Raw genomic sequence first — 26,988 nt, 5'->3', positions numbered from 1 at the left:
ACCTAAATTGGTATAAGTTAGGTGGGAATACAATCTAGACATACTGTAGGGGGGAAAGTGAAAGACTTAGTGTTCACATGATGGATTTTTAGTGAATTTTTTTTTCTTTTTCTTACCTGTTGGAATAACAAGTTGGCTCAGAAGTTTTAATGTAATAATATTGTAATATTGTAATGGCCTATGGCTTTCAATAAAATTGATTGATTGATTGATATATTCTGAAGAAGATGGAAAAGCAGGAAGGTAAATATGCTTGGGGATGGAATTTTTATAACTCAGATGCTACCAATGGGGGAGGGGGAAGTATTTTTTCTTCAGATATGGAGAAATGTTTGCTTCTTGATGAACCACTGCCATGAAACAAAGTCATTCTCTATTGCTTTTGGTTATGGATCTGTCCAAACATATGTGCTTTGTACAGCAACTTACCCTAGCTGAATAGCGTCTCCCAACAATTGCTTTGCATAGAATGATAAATTAAAAACATTTCCCTTTTCAATCAGAAATTTTGTTGAAATAGCAGCAACTTTCCAATGAAAGAATGCATGCAATATTACTGAATTGCTTTATGGACAAAGAACTGTTTTGTCTATTTTAACCTTTTATGTGTAGAATGAAGTGTCACCTAGGGAATTTTCTAGATAATCATCCTTTTGCTCAATAAATGCCCAGCAACTACTCAGTTGTTACACACAGTCAAGACATTTTCTCTTGTGGCTGCAATTCTGTCGTGTGGGTTACATTTTCCCAGCACCAGAAATTCTCCATACTGGAGAAATGTGTTACTTTCTCCAGATGGAGCATCCTTCAAATTGTGATAGTTGGGAGCAGTGAATTTTTGTAAATGTCAAGGGAACTCACTAGCTACTGCTTGAAGAATGTCCATAGTCGTAGGTGACATAACCACTTTCCTATACCATATTTGTGACTTCTCTTTAGCCCCATTGCCAATGTAATGCTGTCCAGTACTGGCTCACTGGACAAATTCTCACATAACTGTCCCTAAGTTTTTATTTTTCAGCTGTGTTTCACCAGACAGTGCACAGAAGATCTGTGACTGTATCTCTCATATTTTCACTTTGTCTTTAATGACAGTTCTGTGTAGCTATGTGTTTGTTTCAAAATAGGATCAAGACACTGATGTTGGATAAGTAATTATTATTATTATTATTATTAGATTTAATATACCGCCCTATCTCAACAAGGCTCAGGGCGGTGAACAAGGCTCAGGGCGGTGAGTTAACCCATCCTCCTGCACAATTTGCCCTGCGTAAATCCTCCCCCCCCCCATCCCTGTTCTTTGTCCCAATAAAGGAAATGGGATATTTTTACTCTAATAGAGAACATAGCTTTAAGGGAAGGAGGGATAATTTAAACTGGGAAAACAATGAAGAAGGAAAGATTAACCTAGTAAGTGCCTTAGCATCATGTCTGCACAGAACTTGGCAAAAAGTGCCAAAGAATATGGATTGCAGAGAACTCTTTAAGCAAAAGACTGTAATAAGAGAAAAAGAGTTATATTTTCACTGTGTTTTCCTAACACACGGTATTGCAATCTACTGTTTTGCCATCACTCGTGTTAAAGGTTCTTGCTGTGGTTGTAAATTGTCCTTCTCACAGAATGATGATGTTCTCTTTATTACCATAGCATTAGAGCTATAAAACTGCAGAGACCCAAAGGCCTTCTTTACATAGAGGACATTACTTCAACATGTGTGTTTCCTACCTTCCTTTATCTCTCCATCCCTTTCCCCCCTTTTATCTCATGCTTATCACTACCCTTGCATCTGGTCCTTGATAGGTTTAAATACTCATTGCCTCTACCACAAGCCATATTTTGCCCAATTGGGAAGATTCCCCAGTGTCTTAAATACAGGTATGAAATTATTACCTGACCATGTTGTTACTGTAGTAATCACAAGAAGCAAATGTTTATAGTAACTCAGTGGATATGCACAGTGTCGTACTTGACACATCTGATATATTCTTTATGCTGCAATCTTAAACCACAATCTCTACACCATTTATTTTTGTGAAATCCCACTGAAACACTTATAGCCCTAGTTTAGGAATATAAAACTCACCAAACATAATTGGTTTGCTTGTTGCAGACAGGCACAAGACCACATCCTGCCTCTGCCTCCACTCTTGAGCTACCGAATACCCATAAATAAAGGTGTTCTATTCAATAAGATGGGCAGAAGCATTAGCATTACAAGCTATTTTAGAGTAAACCAGGTTTTCAACCTAAATGTTTCTTCTGTTAAGGGAAACTTCCATTGCCCTTGATGAAATCAGGATGGTATTATTAAATGAATTGAAAGGGAAATATACAGCTAAAAACAAGGAAGCTGAGATAACAATAGTGTATTTTTAAAATTTGATTTGATTTGTACCTGTCCTTTTCCAGGAAAAACTGGATTTGGGGCAGTAAGCAGCAGTGGCGTAGTGGCTAAGAGCAGGTGCACTCTGATCTGGAGGAACCGGGTTTGATTCCCTGCTCTGCCGCTTGAGCTGTGGAGGCTTATCTGGGGAATTCAGATTATCATGTGCACTCCCACACATGCCAGCTGGGTGACCTTGGGCTAGTTACAGCTTTTCGGAGCTCGCTCAGCCCCCCCCCCCCCACCTCACAGGGTGTTTGTTGTGAGGGGGGAAGGATAAGGAGATTGTAAGTCCCTTTGAGTCTCCTACAGGAGAGAAAGGGGGGATATAAATCCAAACTCTTCTTCTTCTACTCTTCTTAAGAGCAACAAAGTTGTACAAAATAGTTGGTAATAAACAAGGGTATGGCCAAACTGTTTTTTTCCCCATTTCATCCATGACTACTGTCATCTTTCTTCCCATGCTATTGTTCCTCATTCTTTTTTTCTGTCTTTCCATACCTTCCCAAGGCAATCCCCTTTCTTTTTCTTCCCCCTTCTTTTTTCCTCTCATTTTCTCTCTTTTCTTTCAAAGTCCCAAGCAGCTCCTGCTGACAGCCAGGTGCAGAACCTCTCTTGGCATCCTTGATCATCGTGGCTGGGTGCAGTGCAGCTCCCAGCATCCCCAGCTGCTTTGTCTGGGCACAGAGCATCTCCTGGCATCCTCATGGCCTTCAAGCCCCCAGCGGGTGCCACCTTTTTATTTGTGAGGAACATAACTCCATTTTTTTATTTTGAGATTTTTCTAAAAACTTGGATAGTACTCTAAATTTGAAGAAACATCTGTTTCAAGGTAAGTGTTTCCCCTGTCTATGGATATAAGTATGTGGATGGAGGCACACTTTGGAAATATAAATATTGGTCCCAGGGAGTAATGAGGAGGAGACCCAAATAGAGGCAGAGGAGAGATTTAAAGGACTAATAAGATGTAGCAAGGGAAAAGAAGGGAGGAGGGCAACACCGGCAGATGCAAAAGCCATCCCTGCCATCAACCATAGACCTGGTGGAGCATCTCTGTCTTATAGGCCCTGTGGGCCAGGTGCTTCAGTACATGGATCTCACTAGACAGAGTTCCACCAGGCCAGGGCCAAAAAGGCCCTGCCTTGTCAAGAACAGCCAGTAAGTTGTTGGACCAGGGACCCCCAGGCGATTGTTTCCAATTGAGTGTAAGGCTCTTTGGGGGCAGTACTGGGAAGTGTGGTCCCAGAGATACACGGGTCCCAGATGTCAGGGAGCTGACATCAGTTGAACTCCATCAAAGCTGAAATCCCTGACCTGGGCCTCCCTGATACGTCCAGATAACCTCCATCTTTGATGGATTCACTTTCAAATGATTTTGCTTTAACCATTTCACCACAGCATCTAGGCATACTGCCAAGGTTTCTGGGATAGTTTCCAGCCGGCCATCTTTCAGCAGGTATAGCTGGATGTCATCCACTTATTGGTGACATCCCAGCCCCCAAATCTTGACTATCTGGGCAAGGCGGTACATATAGATATTAAACAAAGATATTAAACAAAGCGAAGCTCATGTTGCACTTAAATCACACTTAAGCCCAGGAAGTACTTTAAGGAGTTTTCACATGGTACATGAAAAAAGCCCTATTCCTTACACATTTGTGTCTAGGATTAGTACATAGATAACTCTGATGCTTCTTGCTGCTTTTCAAGGACAATTTATTGGTTTAGCTCAGTTCCAACATGATCTATGATGGCTGCCTTGTTCAGAACAGCTTTGGGTTTGTTCCATGATGCCTGTCAATTATGACTTTATTTAGCTTTGTTCCCCAAGTGCTTGGGGATTCAGCATGATTACTTTTTTGTTGGATCTGAAAATGTACTAGAACATTTTGAGGGTGGTATAAAAGCTGAAAGTCCTCGGGGACAGGGCGGTATAAAAGCTGAAAGTATAAATAAAAATAAATAAATAAATAAACAATAAGATCAGCCTGTTAAACACAGCACAGAACATTGATTGTTAAATATGATTTTGTTTTGATTGATATGTTTTACTCTGGTGTGTTATTTTTAAAAGGTTTATTGCTTTAACTGGCTTTTGCTTAAGAAAATTCTGTTATTCTATAATGATGAATACATGACTAGTCTAAACATTATGGAACTCATTTCTTTTCTTGTTTTCCATTCCACAAGTGTGCAAAAAAAAGCAGTATGGATTTGGGTTTCCCCTTTTCAGAAGCCAAAATTTGAATTTCTACATTTTGGGATGAATGAATCTTGCACTGATTATAGGAGGAATTTGGGTGACATAAAATACGAAAAGTGGGGGTGGGAAGGGGAGATACTATCAGGAATTTTCTTTAGGATAGGTGCTGGGCCTAGTTGGGAAAGGGTGAATTAAATAAAAAAATCCAACTAAATTATTAGCATCCGCAGAGTAATGGATTCTTGAAACCATTTGTTAGATAGATAGATCTGTTGTTAGATCTCTCTCTCTCTCTCTCAAACCCACTTGCAATATAGATTCATAGAACTGAGTGGGATAGATATTTATCGAGAACAGTGGAGGCATGTCTATTGCTGGCTTTGAAAATGTCTGGTTTGATAAGCCTTATTGATATATGATTACAACCTAATTTGAATCTGATTTATTTATTTATTTATTTATTTATTTATTTATTTATTCATTCATTCATTCATTCATTCATTCATTCATTCTTTAGATTTTTATACCGCCCTATCCCCAAGAGCTCCAGAGTAAGGGGTGAGGGTGGGGGTGGGGGTGGTAGTCCTATAAACAGGCACTTTCCTTAAGTTAAGAAGGTGGTAAATCTAATAAATTATTTTGGGGATGGGGAAGTGGCTTCTTCAGATGTAAACTTTTGCATTTTCAGTCCATCTGTTAAAGTGATCTCATGAAATCATATATGAGGAAACAGATTTGTATCTATAAACAGGTTTCTAAAATAAAAGTAGGCTCATACCCATGGGGCTGACTGAGAAAGTTCTATTACACAACCAGTTCTTACAGACTATTTCCATGTGCTCATACTCGAGGGATTTCTCTAAGCAGTGGACCAATGAGCACCAAATGTTACCTATGAGTGTATAGTTTGTAAATAAATGTCCCCCCCCCCAATTATAGTTGTATAATACAACAAAGCTGCATGTAGAAACAAATATTATCATATAATCATAAAGGCTTGATTGGGTGAGAAGGAGGTAAAAGTTTTCCAGTGCTTTTCCCAGTCCCACTCGAATTCGCAACCCATTCACAACCCTTGTTTCCATTACTGAGGTAATTGCCTAAAGCTGAGCAAGAGGGCAGGGCTATGCTGGCTTTTCCAAACCTTCTTTTCCAAAATGCTTTCCTTCATCCAAAAGCTACATGTAGACTGAAGAAAGAGGCAGTGGTCAACATCATCTTTTCCCCTCTTTGCCCCCTTCTCCTTTGAACCTGGATTTGGTTTGTGAGTGAGAAACATCAAAAATATGTTTTATTTAATTCATTTTTACCCCACTTTTCTCCCTAATGGGAACCCAAAGCATTCTCCTGAGAGAGTGTGACTGCTGCTAGGCAGGGGTGTGTCGCCCAGGGGGACATATGAGGTCAAATGTCCCCAGACAGAGGCCATTTAGTCACATCGGGGCAGAAAATCACCCCCACACCCCTCATCCCCCTCAGGTTTTTTACATTTAAAATTTTCCCTGGATATGCCTCCCAGCTGCCCTCAGCCAGCCAGGTGCCAAGAAGGAGGGGCCCGCGTGCCAGGAAGAAAAATACGACCAGCTTTGCGAGGTGGAGGGGATGTGCCTTTAGCCCCCACCCCCCTGCGCTGCCTCGGCTCCCTCTGTACTGCTGACTCTCCAAGGCAAGGTTTGAAGCTCTGCTGGATGCCAGGCGCTTATTAGTCTCCTGCCCCGTCAGAAAGGAGCACCCCCAATCCCAAAGCCTCGTGCTGGGAATGGCAGTGGAAGAGCCTTGGTGTCGTGCCGCTTTGCCTCCCATCGGCAGCAAAGAAACAAAAGCAGCACTTCCTAAAATTTGAGAGACTTGCTTGAGTCGAGGGGAGAGGCGGGTGGGAAAAAAACAGAAGCGTGCCTAGAAAGAGTTAAAAGTTAACAGTTGAGAGTTAAAAGCGTTAACTTAAAAGTAGGAGAAGAATGACAGGGAGAAGCTCAAGACCAGCCTTGGATTAGCCCCAGGACAAGCAGACAGGGACCTCTCTTCGCTGGGCTCTTGGAGGTTGAACTTGATTCTGAGTAGATGCAGAATGTCTTTCCACATGATCCATTTATTGTGCAATTCTGGTTGTTGGGCTTTGTAGACAGTTGTGGGCTGGAGAAGATCAGCATTCTAGGTTCATACATGGTTGCTCAGCTACAGTTGTTTTTCAGGCAGGAACACCAGGGATGGAGCTACAGAAAATGGCACCCAGAGCAAGCACTGAAATGGTGGCCCCTGGACCTGGTGCCCCAGCATGGCCTCCACCGTGGGGCAGTGGAGGCTGGGGGGAGAAGGGTGCCCAGTCACCCTAGTTGTGTTAACTGGAAGGAAGGAAGGAAGGAAGGAAGGAAGGAAGGAAGGAAGGAAGGAAGGAAGGAAGGAAGGAAGGAAGGAAGGAAGAGAAAGAAAGAAAGAAAGAAAGAAAGAAAGAAAGAAAGAAAGAAAGAAATGTGTGGAAGGAGAAAAGGAAGGAGGGAAAGAAAAAAGAGAGAAGGAAGGACAGAGAGAAGGGAGGGAATGGGGAAGGAAGAAAGGGGGGAAAAGAGAGAGGAGAAAGGGCCACCAGGGCTCTGCCACTCCAGTGTAACCTCCAGGGGGACATATGGGGTCAAATGTTCCTTGACTGTATCACGTGGGGGGCAGAAAATCACCCTTCACACCCCCTCCTTCCCCCTGGGTCCATACACTGACTTTGAGATGACCTGGTGTAAAAAACATTGTTCGTGATGGGGGAGGGCAGCCACCCATACGTGTGTGTGTGTGTGTGTGTGTGTGTGTGTGTGTGTGTGTGTGTGTGTAAAAAACTCAGATTTTGCACCGGGCTACATTTTCTAGATATGCCTTTGCTGCAAGGTCACCCAGTGAGTTTCCATGGCATGAGTGAAGATTTGAATCTGGGTTGGCCAGGTACTAGTCCAACACTATTGACTACCACATTATACTGGCTCCCTCTCCCACAAAACTGAAGTTGCTTTCAGAGGAGAAGGCGCAGCCATGAACAGCAATACTCTCTTGTCAGTAGTGGGCAACCACCCGGTGTCAGGTGCTGTAGCCTCTAACACACTATTCACTTTGTCCACAAGTACAAAATTTTCCTTCTTCTATAGGGATCATGCATGGATAAGTTAGTCATGACAGTTAAAGAACCTCTGTATTCATGTTGACAGTCTTCTGGCCTGTACACCTGTGCTAAGTCAAGGTTGGACCACAGCCAGTACACTATTTAAATCTTGATTTGAAGACACTGGACCACTCTCATGAGTCTCTTTTTGAATTGAAGACAGGAACAAATACATTGCCTGAATGATTTCTGCATGCATCTGGATCCAGTTCAGTCCAACAAAGTACAAAACAGCTTCTGGAGTCTTGGGGTTCAGAAATGCACAGCTAACTATGTAGTCTGTTTTTCTGTCCCACTGAACAATGCAAATAATAAGAATAAATTGTAGTTTACTTATGGAAATGAAAAAGCCTTTCTCTTGTGAAAGATTTCTCACTTAGCTGAAGAAAACAGCTGGATCCTACCTCATTACTTACTGATTCTAGCACACAACATTCAGGCAGCTTAGGGCAGGTAAATATTTAAAAGCACAAATCTGTCAGTACCCAGAACAAACTGTTGTCACATTAAAATTATCATAGCTTCCATTGAACATTCACTTTATTGGCTTTTCTATTGACTGTGATAATCTAGCTAATGTTTACTAACAAACAGCATCATTAACTCTTTCATGACTGAAGTACTGACATTTGCTATACCAACAAAACAAATCCTCCCAGGGCAAGAAATGTAGACGGGACATATCTACAGGAAATGGCACCCAATGGAAGCACTGAAATTTCACTCCTCCCCACCATCCCAGCTTTACCAAGGAGGGTCAGCAGGGTACTTGTGAAGATCGGAAAAGTTCTCTCATCTTCACAGGCACCTGCCCATTTGACAGCAGTGTAACTCCATAGGAACACCCCACCCCTTTGCAAAACTGAACCCTAGCTTTGCAGAGCTGAAAGTGGTCTGGCTAGCCTACCTTGTCTAAGACTGAATAATATTGCATAGTCACCATAGCTATGCAATATTATTCAGTCTTAGACAAGGTAGGCTAGCCAGACCACCATACATGAAATGTTACGCCCCAGGTGGTAGTCATTTAGGTCATTCGGGTCCAGGTATGGCTTCTTCTGGAGACATCTTATGACTGCCTCTTTCTGCACCCTCCAACAGAGATTATCTACCCTGTTAGGAGGCTGGCTGGCACATTTTTTATTATCTTAAGTTCAAGAACTGTCTTGAAAGGACAGTCCCTCATAGAAAGGGTTTGAATAGACCATTCTGCAATAGTAATGATATGAAATATAGTTGCCAGATTTCTACCTTATCAGATGGAGTGGTGTCCTGACCTGATAGTCTAGGCGAGCCTGATCTTGTCAGATTTCAGAACCAAAGCAGGGTTGACATTGGCTAGTATTTAGATGGAAGACTTCCCAGAACAGGGGTCTGCAGCCTGCGGCTCTCCAGATGTTCATGGACTACAATTCCCATCAGTCCCATCAGCCCCTGCCACCATGGCCAATTGGCCATGGTGGCAAGAGCTGATGGGAATGTAGTCCATGGTGGCAAGGGCTGATGGGAATAAGAACATAAGAACATAAGAACAAGCCAGCTGGATCAGACCAGAGTCCATCTAGTCCAGCTCTCTGCTACTCGCAGTGGCCCACCAGGTGCCTTTGGGAGTTCACATGCAGGATGTGAAAGCAATGGCCTTCTGCGGCTGTTGCTTCCGAGCACCTGGACTGTTAAGGCATTTGCAATCTCAGATCAAAGAGGATCAAGATTGGTAGCCATAAATCGACTTCTCCATAAATCTGTCCAAGCTATCCAGGTTAGTGGCCATCACCACCTCCTGTGGCAGCATATTCCAAATACCAATCACACGTTGCGTGAAGAAGTGTTTCCTTTTATTAGTCCCAATTCTTCCCCCCAGCATTTTCAATGTATGCCCCGTGGTTCTAGTATTGTGAGAAAGAGAGAAAAATTTGTCTCTGTCAACATTTTCTACCCCATGCATAATTTTATAGACTTCAATCATATCCCCCCTCAGACGTCTCCTCTCCAAACTAAAGAGTCCCAAACCCTGCAGCCTCTCTTCATAAGGAAGGTGCTCCAGTCCCTCAATCATCCTCGTTGCCCTTCTCTGCACTTTTTCTATCTCTTCAAGAAAGAGATAGTCCATGAACATCTGGAGAGCTGCATGTTGCAGACCCCTGTCCCAGAACTATCAGGATTGTAATGTGGAGGCAGGCAATGGCAAACTATCTCTGAGCTTCTCTTGCATGAAAAACCCCACCAGTGGTCACCATAAGTAAAATGTGACTTGAAAATAAAAGATAGGGTGAGTTGAATATGCCATTCTTCTTCTGCGTGTTCCATATCAACATCTTTCAAAATGAATGCCCACAATACAAAATAATGTGTGAAATGATATGGATGTAGTTGGTATTGTAATGACATCTACAAAAATTACCATTGTGGAGTCAATTGAATAGGGACTTAGTCAAAAGCAAGAACTTCAGATATGCTGAAACAATCTGAAAACTTTTCTTTTAATTTGGCCCAGAGCTGTAAATGTTGATGTCAATTTTGTACTAAATGTTTAACCTGGACATCTGGGCTGATCAGTGTTGCAGTTGAGAATATTTTGTTGAGAAATGTTGTTGATACACAATAGGATTCATGCTAACTTTGTCTGGAGTCAAATGTTTTCACATAAGTGGCAAAATGTTTTGTAACTGAATCATTAGTTAGTAGCTGGAACAGAACCTTAACCAGGAAACACTGGCTTTGAGAGGAAGTGGGGTACAGAGCCAATGTTGAAATAAATACAAATAAGGTTTATGTCATATAAGCCTAATCATGTTTCTAAGCTCTTTTGCAGTGGTTTCATTCTTCATCTGTAAGATTATAATGAATACACAAAGTACATGTATTTTATTGTTTCAATTGAGTTACATGTATGCCCTTTGAGGGACCCGAAATTGTAATTGTACTAACAAACCAGTATTTTTGAGAAGTCTAATGTGAAGTCCTAATCTACCACAGTGCTACCTACCTTGCAATGATAAAATAATTACTGCAAATTATCATCAGAGAACTAATCCTAATAGCCCAATCTGCGGGGGGGGGGGGGGACAACAAATCCACTTGTGCCCTGTTGGCACAGTGAGGGGGGGATGCCAGAGGCATGCCCAGGTGTGTAGCTGATGTTAGTTGGCTTCCACCATGGGTTTGCAGCCAGTTACATGGAGGGCTTTCTATTAGTGGTAATGGGAGGGGGGTTGGTTCTTCTGCCTCCCCATGCCAATGGAAAATTCCCCGGAGCCATCAGGGCAGCACAGCAGTGGCTCTGTCCCCAGCTACCTGGGGATCTGGATTGGGCTGTAGCAAATTTATACCCTTCTAAAATGACTCCAATTAACTCAGAAGAATGTTACTCTGCATTTTCATAAGGCTTGGTGTAATAAGATGTGTTTTAGGGCCGGAGAAGACCTAGGCTGTAGGGGTGAGCCCGCGAACCCAGCAGAACCGCAGATAGAGCGCATGGAATGCCTGTGCCAGCTGCGGCCTTCTGGGCGCACACGCTCCCCCACCCCCCGGTCCCCCGTGAGTCACAGGTCATGAACTACCTGACTCACGGTCACCAGGTGTCCCAGACAAAGGGACAAAGGGGCTCTTGCCCCCAGGTACGGATTAGACCCAGACGTGGACGCTTCCTCCTGCATGTAGCAGCCCCATGAGATCATGCATCACATGACGCTCTCCCGCTCTCCCGCTTTCCTGCCTATTCACCTCCCTTACACGCCCCCAGAGAAACCCTAATAAAAGGTGCCAGGGACTAGCACACGGCAGAGTTGCCGGATCCAAGGACCGCGCTTCCTGCTGCTGGCTCTCTCCACCGGATGATATCACCGCGTCTCACCTCTTCCTTGCGACCCCTGCGGGCCAACTTCACTAGGCAACCTGTAACCACTGGGAACTGCATAAGACCTCATAGGACAGATTCTTACTGGTTCTGTGGAAAAATCTGGGCATACATAAATCATGGTTAGGGTAATGTATTCTCACCTTTACAAATTTACAGGAAGATAACAAAATTGTAGCTACTCAGCAAAGCATCTATGCTGGCCAACATTCCTATTCAGAGAAGAAAATTTAGGTAGAAGGGACAACAAAGGAGGGATCTTGAACAAATAAAAATCTCTCTATTGCATTACTGGATATAATTGTTACTTTATTAATTCATATAAGTCAAGTTTCAGTAAATTATAAGGGATTCAACAACCAAGAGACATAATCCTCAGACAACATTTTTCCTTCTCTAGCACTAAACACATAGGTAATGAATACCATTGAATACATACATTTATGTTTACCATACACAGCACTGCATGGTAAGACACTCACCTGGTGGGTGAGTGGGTACACAGAGTGCATGCTATTCCAAAGGTCCTCTTCCTGTCACTCTGTAAGATCGCAACATAGGATCATCTGTCCTTTGGATCGCCAACCTTGAGGTGGGGTCTGGAGTTGTCCTAGATTTACAAATGATCTCCAGATTACAGAGATAAATTCCCCTGGAGAAAATGGTAGCTTTGGAGGGCAGACTCTATGACATTCACATTCTTGCTGAGCTACTTCATCTTCCCAAACTCCCCCAAATCTCCAGGGATTCCCCAAGCCAGAGTTGGCAATCCTATCTGACCCTTGTATTGTGATTGCTATGGCTAAAAGTGGGCTAGCTTATAGGTTTGTAAGTTTGTTTTGTGGATCACTTATATTTTTAAATTATCCTTGGACTCCATGGAATTCAGCCTGTTATGAGGGCTGGGGCTGTGAAATGCAAAACAGTTCTCTGATTTGGCTTACAATTTTGTCTGGATGCCTCCTAAACAATTTACAAGTGTTAGGTAACAGTTTCTTAAAATTTAATCTAGATTCCAGTCTGGAAATGTCACCTTTCATGATTAATACTAGCTCAGACATTTCTTCAACAAAATTAGTATTGGCTTCTGTCCCTTTTAATAAAAAGAAAAAAGATTCAGTGTGAAGGGGAAACATGCATCTGCTGAACATTGCTTTCTTTACAACTGCTCATTGTATCATATAGACCTTTAATGAGAGAGAAAACCTGTCCTTTTTAAAATATAGCCCCCTTATGCAGTGGGTAATTTTCAGTTACTCACCTCTTAGAATTTGGATTGAGCTTCATAGAGAGTGTCCCACAACATATGAGATATGCTACACTGCTCAATGCGTAATATTGCTACAGTAATTGTTCTAATTTCTATTTTATTTTGTTCCCTGGAAATGCTAGTTGTGACCTTGTGCAGCAAATGGAGAAGCTTTTTTAGCCCAACACTAAACATTTTTACTCTGAAGAAAAGACCCATCAGTGGGACTTCTTGATGTGTATGTTTTTAGCATAGTAGCCTTCTGCTTGATGATCTGCATCTCATCACCATTCTGAACATACAAGGGCAATTCACATACCAAAAATTCTTTCCTAAGTTATTCAGTGGGTCATGTAGGGAGCCAGCTATCTATGGGAGCAATTCTAAACAGATCTATTCAATGGAAAAAGTGTTTTTTAGGATTGCAGTGTAAATTGCTCCGGTCATGTAGCCAGGATAGATTTCCGGCCTGCATTGAGGTGTGGGGAAAATTACTTTTGCAGACAATTCAGACATATTTGTAATTGCATTTGTTTCTTTGACATTTATTAATTCAGAAAATAACTACTAAGAAAAAAATCAGTTTCTCAGTGTATGCAGCAAAATTGAAGGACCTTGCTCCATGATTTTTCTCCATGATCTGACTTTGTTGCTCTTTATTTATTGGGCAAAAAGACAAAGGGAAAATATGACTGGATGAAAAGTAAAAAAGACAAGCAAAAATAATGTGCTATTGTTTGTTACTGTTCCAATATAGCATACTCAAATTCCAAGGGTATGAATACTATGTTTATAATAGATCTGTGATTTTGTTTTTCCATTTACAGAAAATTATTATTATTATTATTATTATTATTATTATTATTATTATTATTATTATTATTATTATTATTATTATTATTATTATTAGATTTAATATACCGCCCTATCTCAACAAGGCTCAGGGCGGTGAACAATATAAAAACAACATACAATAACAATTTAAAAACAGTTACATTCTAAAATGGCAGCCCACCGCTCCACATATAATCCAAAAACAGTCTCCCTCAGCGAAAAACAATGGGTCTCAGTGGTGTTAAGGACCCTTATGAACAGAGGGGGGCGAGGGCACGGGCATGGGCACCATCAGCAGCTGGACTCTCCGAAGGCCCGGTGGAACAATTCGGTTTTACAGGCCCTGCGGAATTCTCCAAGATCCCGCAGGGCCCGGATAGCTGGTGGTAAAGTGTTCCACTAGGCCGGTGCCAGAGCCGTAAAGGCCCTGGCTCGAGTAGAGGCCAGCCGCGTCATCGAGGGGCCAGGGATCTCCAGCAAATTGGCCTCTGCCGAGCGCAGAGGCTGAGTAGGGACGTATGGGGTAATGCGGTCCCGAAGGTACGAGGGTCCCAGGCCGCGTAAGGCCTTGAAGGTCAATACCCACACCTTGAAAATGATTCGGAATTCAACCGGTAAAATTATAATTATCAGGCCATACCATAAGACTTCTGATTTTTTGACATTAAAGAGAGACAAGTCTAAGTGATTGCAGTTGAAGTTTAAAAATTAAGTGGATTTATTACTTTAATTAAAAAAATAAGCATCAAGAATTAGATGTAGTTGTCCATGCTTACTTTGAAAAAAATACTTACATTTAACAAAATGCTGATGTCTGGCCTTTTATGCACAGCACAAATAAGGTATCCTGGGGACAGGAAAGAGGCATCTTGGGGAGGAACTCCACACAGCTATCTTCCCAAGACATCCTCAGGATGCCTTATTTCTGTTCCAGGCGTCCCCTTTTTGAAGTTGCCAAAAGGTGGATTTTTTTCTGAAGTCATCTCATCTCCTGCTTGATGTACAAAGCTCAAGAGCTGAGGAGACATCTTATTTTTCCCACCCAACAGTTAAAGCTCTCATGTCACTTTCCTCCGCCACTCATGCCCAACGTTTCACTGCGCTGCAATGATTCTCCATGTCAGCAGCCATTTGCTAAAGGTTTCCCTGGGACTTTGATTCTGCAAGTTCTTTTGCTGGATGCTTTTTTTATCTCAAAAAGGCACTGGCGTAATGCCCATTGGGCAAGGTGGGCAGCTGCCCAGGGCATCACCTTGTGGGGGGCATCAAAATGCTGGGTTCGTTTTTGGGTATTTTAGTGGTTTTCCATTTTTGGCCTGCAGGGGGCGCAGTTTTTAGGCTAGTGGCACCAAAATTTCAGCGTATCATCAGGAGGCTGTCCTTATTCTACCCTCCAAGTTTGGTGAGGTTTGGTTCAGGGAGTCCAAAGTTATGCACTCCCAAAGGGGGTGCCCCTATCCCCCATTGTTTCCAATTGGAGCTAATAGGAGATGGGGGCTACAGTTTTGAGGGTCCATAACTTTGGCCCCCCTGAACCAAACTGCACCAAACCTGGGGGGTATCATTAGGGAAGTCTCCTGATGAGACCCAGAAAGTTTTGAGACTGTGACTTCAGAAATGTGCCCCCCACAGCCTGCAACCCCCATTGACAGCAATGCAGAAAACTCAATGCTGAACAAAGATTCTTGGGCAAATTTCTAGGATGTTCCTGCAGGGGGTGCATTTTTGGATGTATCGGCACCAAAATTTCAGGGTATCATCTGGAGATGATGGCACCCCCCAAGTTTGGTGCAGTTTGGTTCAGGGGGTCCAAAGTTATGGACCCTCAAAACTGTAGCCCCCATCTCCTATTAGCTCCCATTGGAAACAATGGGGGATGGGGCACCCCCTTTGCTGATATGCTGAAATATTGGTGCTGATATGTCTAAAAATGCACCCCCTGCAGGCACCAATGTCCTGGTGCAAAAAAAATTTTGGTCATGGTGGAGTGGCCGCCCATGGGTGGAGTGGCCGCCCATCCAACTCAGGTTTTGCCCAGGGCTACAGTTTCCCCAGGGCTGCCTCGTTACACCCCTGCAAAAAGGACATGGTTGTAAGCTCATCCTGCTGATTCTGTCAATAGGATCGACAGTCTTTGGACTGGTCTGGAAATGTATTATCTGGATTTTATGTTTTATATCTGATATTTTCTGGTCTTTGACCGAAATAAAATATTGATTGATTGATTGATTGATTGATTCTGTCAATATACTTTTTTTCCTTTTTTCACCTTTGATGAGCTATCTTCGAAGACAAGCATGTGTCTTTGAAGACAGCTCATTGAAAATTTTTAAAAAGGGGAAACTATATGTTGCCAGAATCAGTTGGAAGAGCAGAGTACAACATGTACTTTTGGGGCTGAAAAGGTGCCCAGCAGTGGGGCTTGTAGAGCAAACGTTCTGGGGAAACCTTCAGCAAATGGGGCAGACAGAAAATCATTGCAGTATTATAAAATGCTGAGCACAAGAGTGTGAGGGTATGGCAGATGGGGGGGGGGGAAAGCCTCTGTCTCCTCTGGTGCCTTTTTTGTGCATGCTGTCCAGGCAAAAAATGAGAAGGCTTTTTTAAAGATGTCCCCAGGATGTCTTATTTGTGCTGTGTATAATCAGCCTCTGTTTGCCATAGGCGGAAATGCTCTGATTCGCATCTCTTGAGTATTTCTGCACTAACATAAATTCTTAAGCTCATAAATCCCTATGTTCTTGCAGGAAACCATAAAGTCACTGTCACTATGAATATGTTATAAATTACATAGAAAAATACCAACCACAGTGCATAATGAAAAGAAAATCAGTCTCTAAAAAGAGACTCAAAAATTCAGGCCAAAGTACAGATGACATTCTTTTAAAGACGAAATATGGTATGGTAAAAATCTTAGTTGATATCACCACTACAGTGATGCAGAATCAAGCTCCTATCAGTATTCAGCTGTCATATCACCCTGTCAGAAGAAGAAGAGTTTGGATTTATACCCCACCTTTCTATCCTATAAGGAATCTCAAGGCAGTTTATACACTCCTTTCCCCCTTCCTCTCCCCACAACAGACACCTTGTGAGGTAGGTGGGGCTGAGAGAGTTCTGAGAGAACTGTAACTAGCCCAAGGTCACCCAGCCAGCTTCATGTGTACGAGTGGGGAAACAATCCAGTTTACTAGATAAAAGTCCACCACTCATGTAGAGGAGCGGGGAATCAAACCTCATTCTCCAGACTAGAGTGCACCTGTCCTTAACCATTACCCCCCCTCCCTCCAGCTCTCATACTGAGGGAAGCCATTCTGGTGTGCAGTTATGATGCAGTCTAGTCATAATGGAGCTGATATTATTCCAACACAGAGATGCAATGCAGGCATGCACTTACAAAACATAAGTTTGTGATGTATGTACATATATCTAAGTAATTTGTTGACTGCAGCATCAAGAAGTGAACTTAGAGTTGCCAACTCCAGGTCGCAAAATTCCTATTTTTTAAAATAGAACCTGAAGAGAGTTGGGTTTGGGGAGGTTGGGAACCCCCCCACCCCCAAATCATCCCTTTTTTTGAAGGAGAAGTGATCTCTGTGGTCTGGAAGCAAGTTTTAGTTCTAGGTGATCTCCAGGTCTAGTTGACTTGCGTGTGGAAACATGCCATCAGTAATAGTGTAGGGACAAAGGGAGTTCAGGAAGTACTTTTCAGTCTGACAAACAGGGTATCACTAGTGAGTCTCTATTTTAGTCAGTGAAATGTTGCCTCCCATGGATGCTTAGGATCTGGGGCAGGTAGAAAAGCTGGCAATTGATGCTAGTGAGAGGGAAAGAATTTTGGAAAACAAAATGTTGAATAACGGCTTAGTGAACTACTAGTTCAGAACAATGAGCACTCTGCCTTGCAAAATTCCTGGAGATTTGGTAGCAGTGACTGGGAGAGTCTGCTCTCTGAAGCTGTCATGTCCTTCTAAGAAACTGATCTCTGTAGTCTGGAGATCAATTGTAATTCCAGAAACAACCTCTGCCCCCCCCCCCTTTAAGGTTGTCCAACCTAGTGGGGATTTTAGTTCTCCAATCCATTTGAGTTTTATATCTCCATTTAAAGACCAACCAGCATGAAATCTGCACTGTCTCGTTTTGTACCTTTTAAAGAACAATGCTTGGTTCTTCAACTATCAAATTGGAATAATATCGAGTGGCCCTTCAGGATTGCTATGAAAATGAATGCAATACAATAATACTGTAAAACAGTCAGAACACAATAGTAAGACACAAGGCCCTCAGGATCATGCCATTGGTCCCTCTAGTTCAGAATCCTGTTTTACACAGAGACACACCAGGTGCCCTGGGGTGGCCAGCAAGAGCAGAGAGGCAAAGGTTGCTTCTCAGCACTCATGTTGCTTCTCAGCACTGGTATTTAGAAATTTACTTTGCGTGTAGATGGTGAGACCCTTCTCCGGCAAATGAAAACACTAGAACGACAGGCTTGGAAAATGGATTGGGCCGCAGCCCAATTTATTAATATATAATACATAACTATTTACAGAGAAGCTGGGCAGCAAACGGGTCACAACATCAAGCGATCCCCAATCTCCATTGGGGCCACCTGCAGGAAGCGGGAGCCCCAGGGGCGAACCCCCGGCTTCAACTCTTCCTGCTGCTGCTGAGGAGGCGGGCACCGGCTAAGCCTACTGGCCGCCTACAGACCCGCCATCCTCCCCAAGCTTGCTGGGGTGTCGGGCACCGGCTAAGCCTACCGGCCGCCTACCATCCCAACCCCACCCCACTCCATGGGGTGTTGGGCACCGGCTAAGCCTACCGGCTTGCCTACCAGCCCGCCACACCCCACGGCCCTTCCGCAGGGCACAAGCATGGAAGAACCGACCGGCTGGCTTGGTTTCTCCCCAGATGTTGCAACTCCCGTTGCCAACCTACCGGGCTGCGACAAAATAAGCAAATCAACAATCTGTGTAATATAGGGAGGGTGGGTGGGCCACACCGTTCCGAGTCTTGCCGCCAAGAAGGACGATCTCTGGGTGTAGCTCCCTTTTATACCCAGGCTCCTACCGCCTTTTAAGGCTGCAGCGTGCTGGCAAGCATTGCTTTGCAAACAACCCCCTTTGCCTCCTTTGCTCACCACAGCCGCAGTGGCTGCCCCCGGTGATTTGGTTGCTGCTATTTCTCTGGATGTGCAGTTTTCCTTTAGTTATCATGGCCAGTAGATATTGCTAGACTTTGGGTCATAAAGCACAGCCAGCAATCCCTAGAAATGAAAAGGAGGTGGGGCCTGGTGTGCTGGTGTGATGCCAATGTGTTGATACTAGATCTGGTAAAAAAAAAACAGAAGTGCCCTTACTAAGCACCATAGAGTTTTTGAAAATCCTAGAACATTTGTTATGCCATTTCTAGGTTACACAAGAAATGATGTGAGAATGCTGACATTCAGCCTAGTTCCTCTCCTGCATTTGCTCTCGCCGGCATTTCAGCTGCTGATGGGCAAAACACAAGTTTGCTGGGAGATCTCCCACTTTAGCAAGAGACCTGGCAAGCGTAGCTGGACTTCTCCTCCAGGAATATGTCCAATTGTCTTTTAAAATATTCTATGCTTGCAGCCATCACTACATCCCCTGGTCCTTAATTCTACAATGTAATTAATCGTAAAGAAGAACTACTACTACTACTACCTTTTGTCCAAAAGCTTTTTCCATTAACTGCACTGAGACCAAGTTGTGTTGTTATGAGAGAGAGGAAGAAATAATAAACACTACATGCATCATACGAAAATAGTTATGACAGTTTTCATATGAGCAGATTTAATAACAATTGAGAAGTACTGCATACTTTGTAAATTCTGGCAGTGTTTCAACGGCTTTATGGCATTTTAAGAGCTTTACCTTGTGATTATCTACTGGCAACGGCATGCCTTTCATATTTTATTTGTTATTTTAAACAGTGAAATGATAGAAGAGTTTGCAAACTTAAATGAGAATGACATCAGCCACTAGTAAGAAATAATTGTTGTGTCTAGAATACAGAGACATGGAAATAGAGCTGGAAAGTATCTCAAGGGTCATCTAGCTCAATCCTCTGCACAATGCAGGAAAATCACAACTACCCTCTACCTTCCACTTCCCTAGTGACCTCTCTTATGCCCAAAGGAAGGCAAAAATCCTTCTGGACCCCTGGCCAATCTGGCCTGGAAGAAAGTTCCTTTCTGATCCCAAACTAACTGTTGGCATTACCCTGAGCATATAATTAAAGGCCATGGGAGCCTTTCCTGCCCTTTCTTTCATGACCTAAGTTCACAGACTCAGAATTGCTGTCAGATGGACATCTTGTGTCTGCTTAAAAACCTCCGAAAAAGGAGAGCCCACCACCTCCCAAGGAAGCCTGTTCCATTTAGGAACTGCTTTGTCAGGAAGTTCTTCCTAATTTTTAGCTGAAAAATCTTTTGATTTAATTTCAACCCACTGGTTCTGGTCCAACCTTCTGAGGCAACAGAAAACACTTCCACTCCTCTATATGACAGCCCTTCAAATATTTGAAGATGGCTATTATATCACCTCTTGATCATCGCCTCTTCAGGCTAAGCATATCCACCTCCTTCAACCTTTTCTCATAGAGTTTGGTCTTCAGACCCCTCACAATCTTCATTGTCCTCCTCTGGACATGTTTTACCTTGTCAGCATTCTTCTTAAATTGTGGTGCCCAGAACTGAAGACAATACTCCAAATGAGGTCTAAACCAGAGCAGAATACAGTGATGCCATCATTTTGCATGATCTGGATACTATACTTCTGTTGCTGTAGCCCAAAATTGCTGACCAGAAGAATTAATTTTGAGGTGCTATCTAGTTACTGCTCCATTGTCCACGTTCATCTTTGAAAAACAGAACTAATTTTGGTGCTCTGTTCTCTCCTTCAGTATTGCTGTAAACTGTAGAAATCCTCAACTTGGTTTTTTGTGGCCATAAGGAAAGGATAGCTTTCATTCTGTGTGACAGACAACTGATAGTTGGACAGTTTGTAATGATTAACCATACTGCATATTTTTTTTCTTTTTGCTGAAGTTTTTAAGAGTCGAGCAAGACAAGGACCAAAAATGCAGCCAGGATTGCACAGGATCACCCCAAAAGTCATTGTGTGCTTCAGATGGCAGGACTTTCTTGTCCAGGTGTGAATATCTACGAGCAAAATGTAAAGATTCTCAGCTACGAATTGAGTACAAAGGCAACTGCAAAGGTAAGAAATTCTCAAGGTATCTTATTGGACTGTCTCATTTTTATGTATCTATTTACTGTTTAACTTGCTATAACACCCACCCCCGAAGGGCTCTGGGTGGTATACAGAAGAAGAAGAAAATTAGGAAGTAATAGCCTAACAATTAAAATGAAATTAATTTAAATACAACAACAGAGAAATGGAAGAAAAACCTAAAATTGGATGGCAGCCTGAAGAAACCTTTTAAGCCCCTGGGAGGGGACCAGAGACAGCACATGGTGGCCAATTGTGGGGTGTGTGTGGCATGGGAGGCAATCAGCGATCCCCCCCCCGCAAAGCCTAGTGGAACAACTCAATTTTACAGGCCCTGTGGAACTGTCCAAGGTCTTGCAGGGCCCTGATGGCTGGAGGAAGAGCGTTCCACCAGGCAGGGGCCAGGGCAGTGAAGGCTGCGGTAAGATCTGATAATACCAGCAGCACTGAGCCACCCTAGTCAAGTTGCATGCAGGGTGTATCTGTGATGGCAGTGAGGACGGTCTCTGTCCCATGCCCAGCATGGAAGCCAGACTGGAAGTGACTGAGTGCTGAAGTGTCTTCCAGGAAGCCCAGAGGCTGCTCCAACACCATTCTCTCAATTACCTTCCCCAGAAGCAAAAGATTCGAGATGAGGCAGTAACTGGTCAGATCACTAGGAACTAAAGAAGATATTTTTAAGAGTTGGCAGACCGCCACTTCCTTCAACCCTCCTAGAAGTGCTCCTTACTCAAGGGAGCAATTGATAATACTTAACAGGTGGGGTCATAACTCCTCCTGGCATGCTGAATTAACCAGAAAGGGCATGGATCCAGAGGACAGGTCATAGGTCTAACAGCAGCTAGGACCCTGTCAACATCAGCCTCCGCAAGCAGGGAAAAGAGGTCCAAAAAAGGACCTGAAGACAGCAATGGAGCCTCCAGTTTGTTTCAAAGGTGGCAGGAAGGTAATGGCGGAGTGATGTGATTTTATCTGCGAAAAAGCCCATAAAAGCCTCACAGCTATGAGCCAATTGAATATTTTAGGGCCTTCATTTAAAGGAGAAAGGGACTGAATAATATGGAATAATTATGCTGTGTGAGAGCTAGCTGACATGAGAGAGGACGCCCTCTTCATCACCATCTCCTAGGCTCCATCTCTCCATCTCCTTTTATAAGATGTACGCGTAGCCTCATCACGAAATCTCCTCCACACTCACTCTAGATGTCTGAGCTCCCTTTTCATTTGGCGTAGCTCTTTAGAGGACACCGGGCAATTACCTCCACCTGCTCATCAAGGGTGTCAGGATCCCACAGAGCATTCAGGAAACGAATCAGATCCGTAAGTCTTCATGGGTGGCCATAAATCAGCCCGTCACCTACACAGGATGGCAAGTCCATCAGAACCTTCAGGGTATAGTGGTCGGATCATGGCACTCTATCAACAGAGGATAACTCCTGACCCAAAGACCAAACCCAGAGTGTGACCAGCCTCATGGGTGGGTTAATCAAGGAGAAGCCCTGTGTTGCCATGGATGACACTAGGTTCAATTCCCAGAATCTCTAGCTGAAAAATCAGCAGAAGAGGATTTGAAACGTCTCTTACCTAGACAGCTAGTCCCAGTAAGATTAGCTGATATTTACCTTGATAGACCAGTGGTCTGATTCTGAATAAAGGGGCGGTGGTTCTTTTTCATTTTATGCTGGTAACACCATACCCCAATTTCTTTTTCTAGATTCTAGTCCAGTGTGCTAACTGCTATACAACAGATCTCTTTCAAACACCTGCTGAAATATTCTGTAAACTGCCTACTCTTTGAAAGAATTGTGGAACCCATTTGGGAGACCAAACTGCCCAATTTAATTCCAAAGGCTTACAGTGGAGATGATGGTATTTTTAGTGAGTGTTATGGGAGTTCTACTGGCTTTACTCTGTATCTTAGATTTGCTTCTCTTAACTGGTTTGTGGGCAGATTGTAGGCAGATTGGAAATTGCAGGAAATGCTTGAAATGGTGTTACATCTCTCACTTCTCTTTCAGCACTCTCACTCCTCCTCATTACTGGCTTCTTTATCTAGTCTCTTCTGCAGCCAGTTCTGACATCTAATTTTTCTGATCAGTCTGTAAGTTGTTTTGGCTAATTGATGCTGAAGCACTCATGTTTGTCTTGCAGACTTGGAGAAATGTTGATATACTTCCCAGCTGAAATGCAGGCTTTGACTCTCAGCACAATGATTTCCTTTTTCATCCATAGATACAGATGATCACAAAGGTTTACACACACACACACACACACACACACACACACACACACACACACACACACACACACACACACACACACACACACACACACACACACACACACACACACACACACACACACACACACAAAACAAAGAGACCACACAGAGACATCCTTGAACAGACAGTTTTCCACATCATGCATTCCTCACCTCTATTAGCTCCAAAAAGCCTCTAAATCACCAGGAATTCTTTAAAAGAGACATTCTGTCTCATCCTTGCTCTGTCCTAAATTAAACATTCTGCTTTTTCTCTTACTCTCTTTTATAATGTTCTGTTGTATTGCTTAATGGATCCTACCTCTGCGTCTGTTTAAGGGCAACAAAGAAAATATAACTGAATTTTGAAATCCAAACTTCTACTGTTCCTGTTGACACTATTAATGCACAAGATTAGTAATTCAGTTGTGGACTGAGATGGACTTTTAAGACTGTTATTTCAGACATTAAAATGATCATCATCACCATGTTCTGTTTCTTTGATCCAGGAGTAAAATAGTTAAACTGGAGACAGTGAGGTGTTTGATAAGGGTTTAATCCAGACACAACAGATGCTGGGTGGGTGTCAAATGATCAAGGAGGTGGTATTCAAATTGTTCTAGATGGGTTCACAATCCCTGCGCATGGATCTTATTTGCTGACCTGACCCTTACTTCAGATGCCTAGCATTATCCTACCATTCTTCCAAGGTGCTTAGGACAAGGTGCTCCTCCTCTTCCATTTTATCCTCACAACAATCCTGCAAGGTGCATTAGTCTGAATGGAAATGACTGGCCCCAAGGTCTCCAAATAAGTCTCATGGCAAGTGGGGATTTGAACTTGGGTCTTACTGGTCCTTGTGTAAGTACTATATTATATAAGGCTGTGAACACTATTTGTCAAGTGAAACATACTTTGCTGGTTTTAAGGTCCTCCCTGGTTTCCACTTTGACTAGGAGTTCACTTCAAAGAACTGTTTTTGACCTTTGAAGTTTTGTACAGGTCTTCTTAAGATCCCTTGTATGAACATGCCCATTTCCTTCTCCCTGTTGTTTTCAAGTCCTGTTTGGTAACCTTTGTGACTGAGGTACTTCTTTTCTAATTGTCTACTTCTCTGTGTGCTAGAAGGGGAGATATGATCCGTAGGTTTCATATTTCAGTTCCTTTTTGGCCAGACAGGGGTGCCAGATCCAAGTTGTGGAAAAGAAACGCATATTTGTTTCCCATGTGGTAATCCTTCCAGGCAACATACAAGGCTAGACCTACTTAGCTTCTACAATACTACTACAACATGTGACCCATAACTTCCTTTTCCATTGCATTTAAAAAAGAGGATTGCGCTTTTAAAAAGAATGTTTAAATTAACATGTAGATTATGTGTATGTGGTATGTTGCTTTCAAAACATTACAAGAGAACAGGCAAATCAGCATTCAGTTTACTGATACATTTGCCGTTTCACACATGCCCATGAAAATGTTTTGCAAATATTTTGCAAAATGTTTGCAAGAACCTATTTGTCCACACTCACCTCTTCCAAAATGCTTCTTAGCTGCCATTTTGTAGTCTTTTTTTTCAGTTCTGGGTCTTTTTACAGATCTGCAGATTCAATGATTTTCTAGAGGTCGTATCTATGTAAAAATGACCCCCAGAATTAAAAAAAACATGATGGAAATGCAGCACAAGACTGCTGGCAGGAACTCACAAAATGGTGCAAATGAGGGACTGCAGGGTGATGTGGGAAATATTTTAAAGCTAGTGAAAATGGTTCCACAATAGAAATGCTTCCAGAAAACCATTTTCAGAAAAGAATTGCTTAGGGACAGCATCCAAATAAAACTTTTTAAAGGCAGGAAATAAAATGTTTCGGGCTAAAAACCATGCAGAACTCCATGAGGGAAACGTTTTATTTCTGCCTCAAAATGTTTTATTTGGCTTCTGTGGGAAGGGCCTTTCATCTCTCAGTAAAATTGTAAGGATGGGAGCAGCCAGGCTTCTCCTGTAGCTGATGAACGTGCTTTGTACATCTGGGTCTTCACACCACCTCAGTAGTAGTGGGTCTTCACACCACACCACCTCAGTAGCTACCATTGATTAGGATCTGAGGGCAGGGAGAAGGTTGTAGTTCTTTGTGTTCTGACATGTCATCATCAAAGGATTCAAGAAAATGCTCACATTAATTGACACCAACGCAGGTGGGAGGAAGTCAAAAAGTCACAAGCTAAGCGGACGGATACGTTATCCAGCTTTCACAGGTTGTGAACTTATTTCTAAGGAATCTCCACCAGCTGCTAAGAGTGTAACAGCACACAACTATTTTAAAGTAGCAATGGGGAAAATAACTCGGCTTGACAATGCGAGAGACAGGCTGGGTAGGGATCTTTTAAGACTATGTATACCAGAAATGGCTTGAAACGTATCTGCAGAGAATTCACAAAAGACCAAATTGTAGTTTAAATATTTTTATATAAATTTTGTTTGCAAATAATCACACAGTGAGACGTTAAGGCACATACACACAGTTCCTAGTATATAGATAGGTAGGAAAGATAGGTGGGATGATAGAGTAGGAGTTGTGGGGAGGCAGGGGACTTATACGTTACCTAAATCTGCAGGGAAGATCTTGTAGAAGGCAAGGATTCAAATGACCAGCATCTGAATCCAGGCAAGCGATTCGATATCGCGGTCTCCAACTTAACTAGACCAAGAGAGGTGCAAGCCAGTATTGAGCACTGGAGTTGGGGTGCACAGTATTTTTATACCCTTTTGAGCAGGTAGGGGTGGGAACAGGTAAGTTTAAGTTTCGTTTTCCTAAATTCTCTGGAATTTCCCATGCTGGACTTGCTGGCTTGAGCTAATCAAAAAGCTCTATCTATTATTCTAAACCCCGGGACAATGGAGTCAATTGCTCTTAGATTAAATCGGGAAGCACAGAATGGCTTTATGCAGAGTAACTCTTTGGAGCCTCCACTGAGGTTATTCAAATTTGGCTGAGGCATCAGATTAGGAAGGGATTGATTAGTTTTAGGGAAAGTGTATCAATAGGTTGAGGAAATGCAAGGAAGCAACCATTTGTTGCAGAGCCATTTTCTGAAAAGGTGTAGTGAAATGTAGCATCAGATACCAAGGAGGTATTCAGAGTCTATTGTGTCAAAGTAGTTCAGTGAGGTGTGGTAATCAAGAGATGTTCAGATTCCATTATGTCAATGGAGTATTCTGGTAGGGTAAGATAATCAAAGACGCATGTCCTTGTTATGAGATGTCCAGATAATTGCCTGGAGTAAATCATAGATTAACTTTCTGAAAACAGGCTGTTTTGCCTTAGGCTTGCTCTTGGCTGGGACACTCTGCTATCCACCCATACAAGCATGGAAACTGGCATTTTTTCAGCACATGGTATGAGAAATAATATGAACTTCAATATTTTATAAGGCAGGGGATGGAGGCCAGGGTTACAGATATGCCCCCCCCCCGGGTTCTCAACCTTTCCTTTATTGCATAGTGTGGTCCGAACTCCCTCATGTACACACATGGTTTTGTAGTGATTTCCCTCCACTCCTACCTCTTCTTTTTGTGGGACTCATGAAAAAAGAGTTTTTTTTGACAAATCCTCAGTAAGCACAAAACACAGAATCTATTAAACAGACTAGTGTAATATATGCACTGGGGTCAAAATCATTAAAATATGAGAATATATTCTCCTCAGAACATGAGTGCTAGATGCAAAAGCCAAGAATCCAGAGTAACTTTCCTCATTCCTCCTCTGTTTTCAATATTTAAATAAACTTCTGTCAGAGAGAGTTTAG

At 42.7% G+C, this 26,988-nt stretch overlaps 1 protein-coding gene across 2 annotated transcripts in view; it reads left to right on the top strand.

Annotated features, from left to right (window-relative positions):
* The window catches only part of SMOC2 (SPARC related modular calcium binding 2), a 172,416-nt gene that overhangs the window by 32,896 nt on the left and 112,532 nt on the right, over window positions 1-26,988 (top strand). For both annotated transcript variants that reach the window (XM_048487087.1, XM_048487078.1), the window contains exon 2: window positions 20,741-20,912. In XM_048487087.1, coding sequence (XP_048343044.1) covers window positions 20,741-20,912 — 172 coding nt within the window. The remainder of the gene's footprint in view (window positions 1-20,740; window positions 20,913-26,988) is intronic.

This window comes from Sphaerodactylus townsendi, linkage group LG01, assembly GCF_021028975.2.
Source record: "Sphaerodactylus townsendi isolate TG3544 linkage group LG01, MPM_Stown_v2.3, whole genome shotgun sequence".
NCBI classification, from domain to species: Eukaryota; Metazoa; Chordata; class Lepidosauria; order Squamata; family Sphaerodactylidae; genus Sphaerodactylus; species Sphaerodactylus townsendi.
The sequence above is the reverse complement of the archived record's forward strand: the minus strand, read 5'-3'. Positions and strand labels throughout refer to the sequence as shown.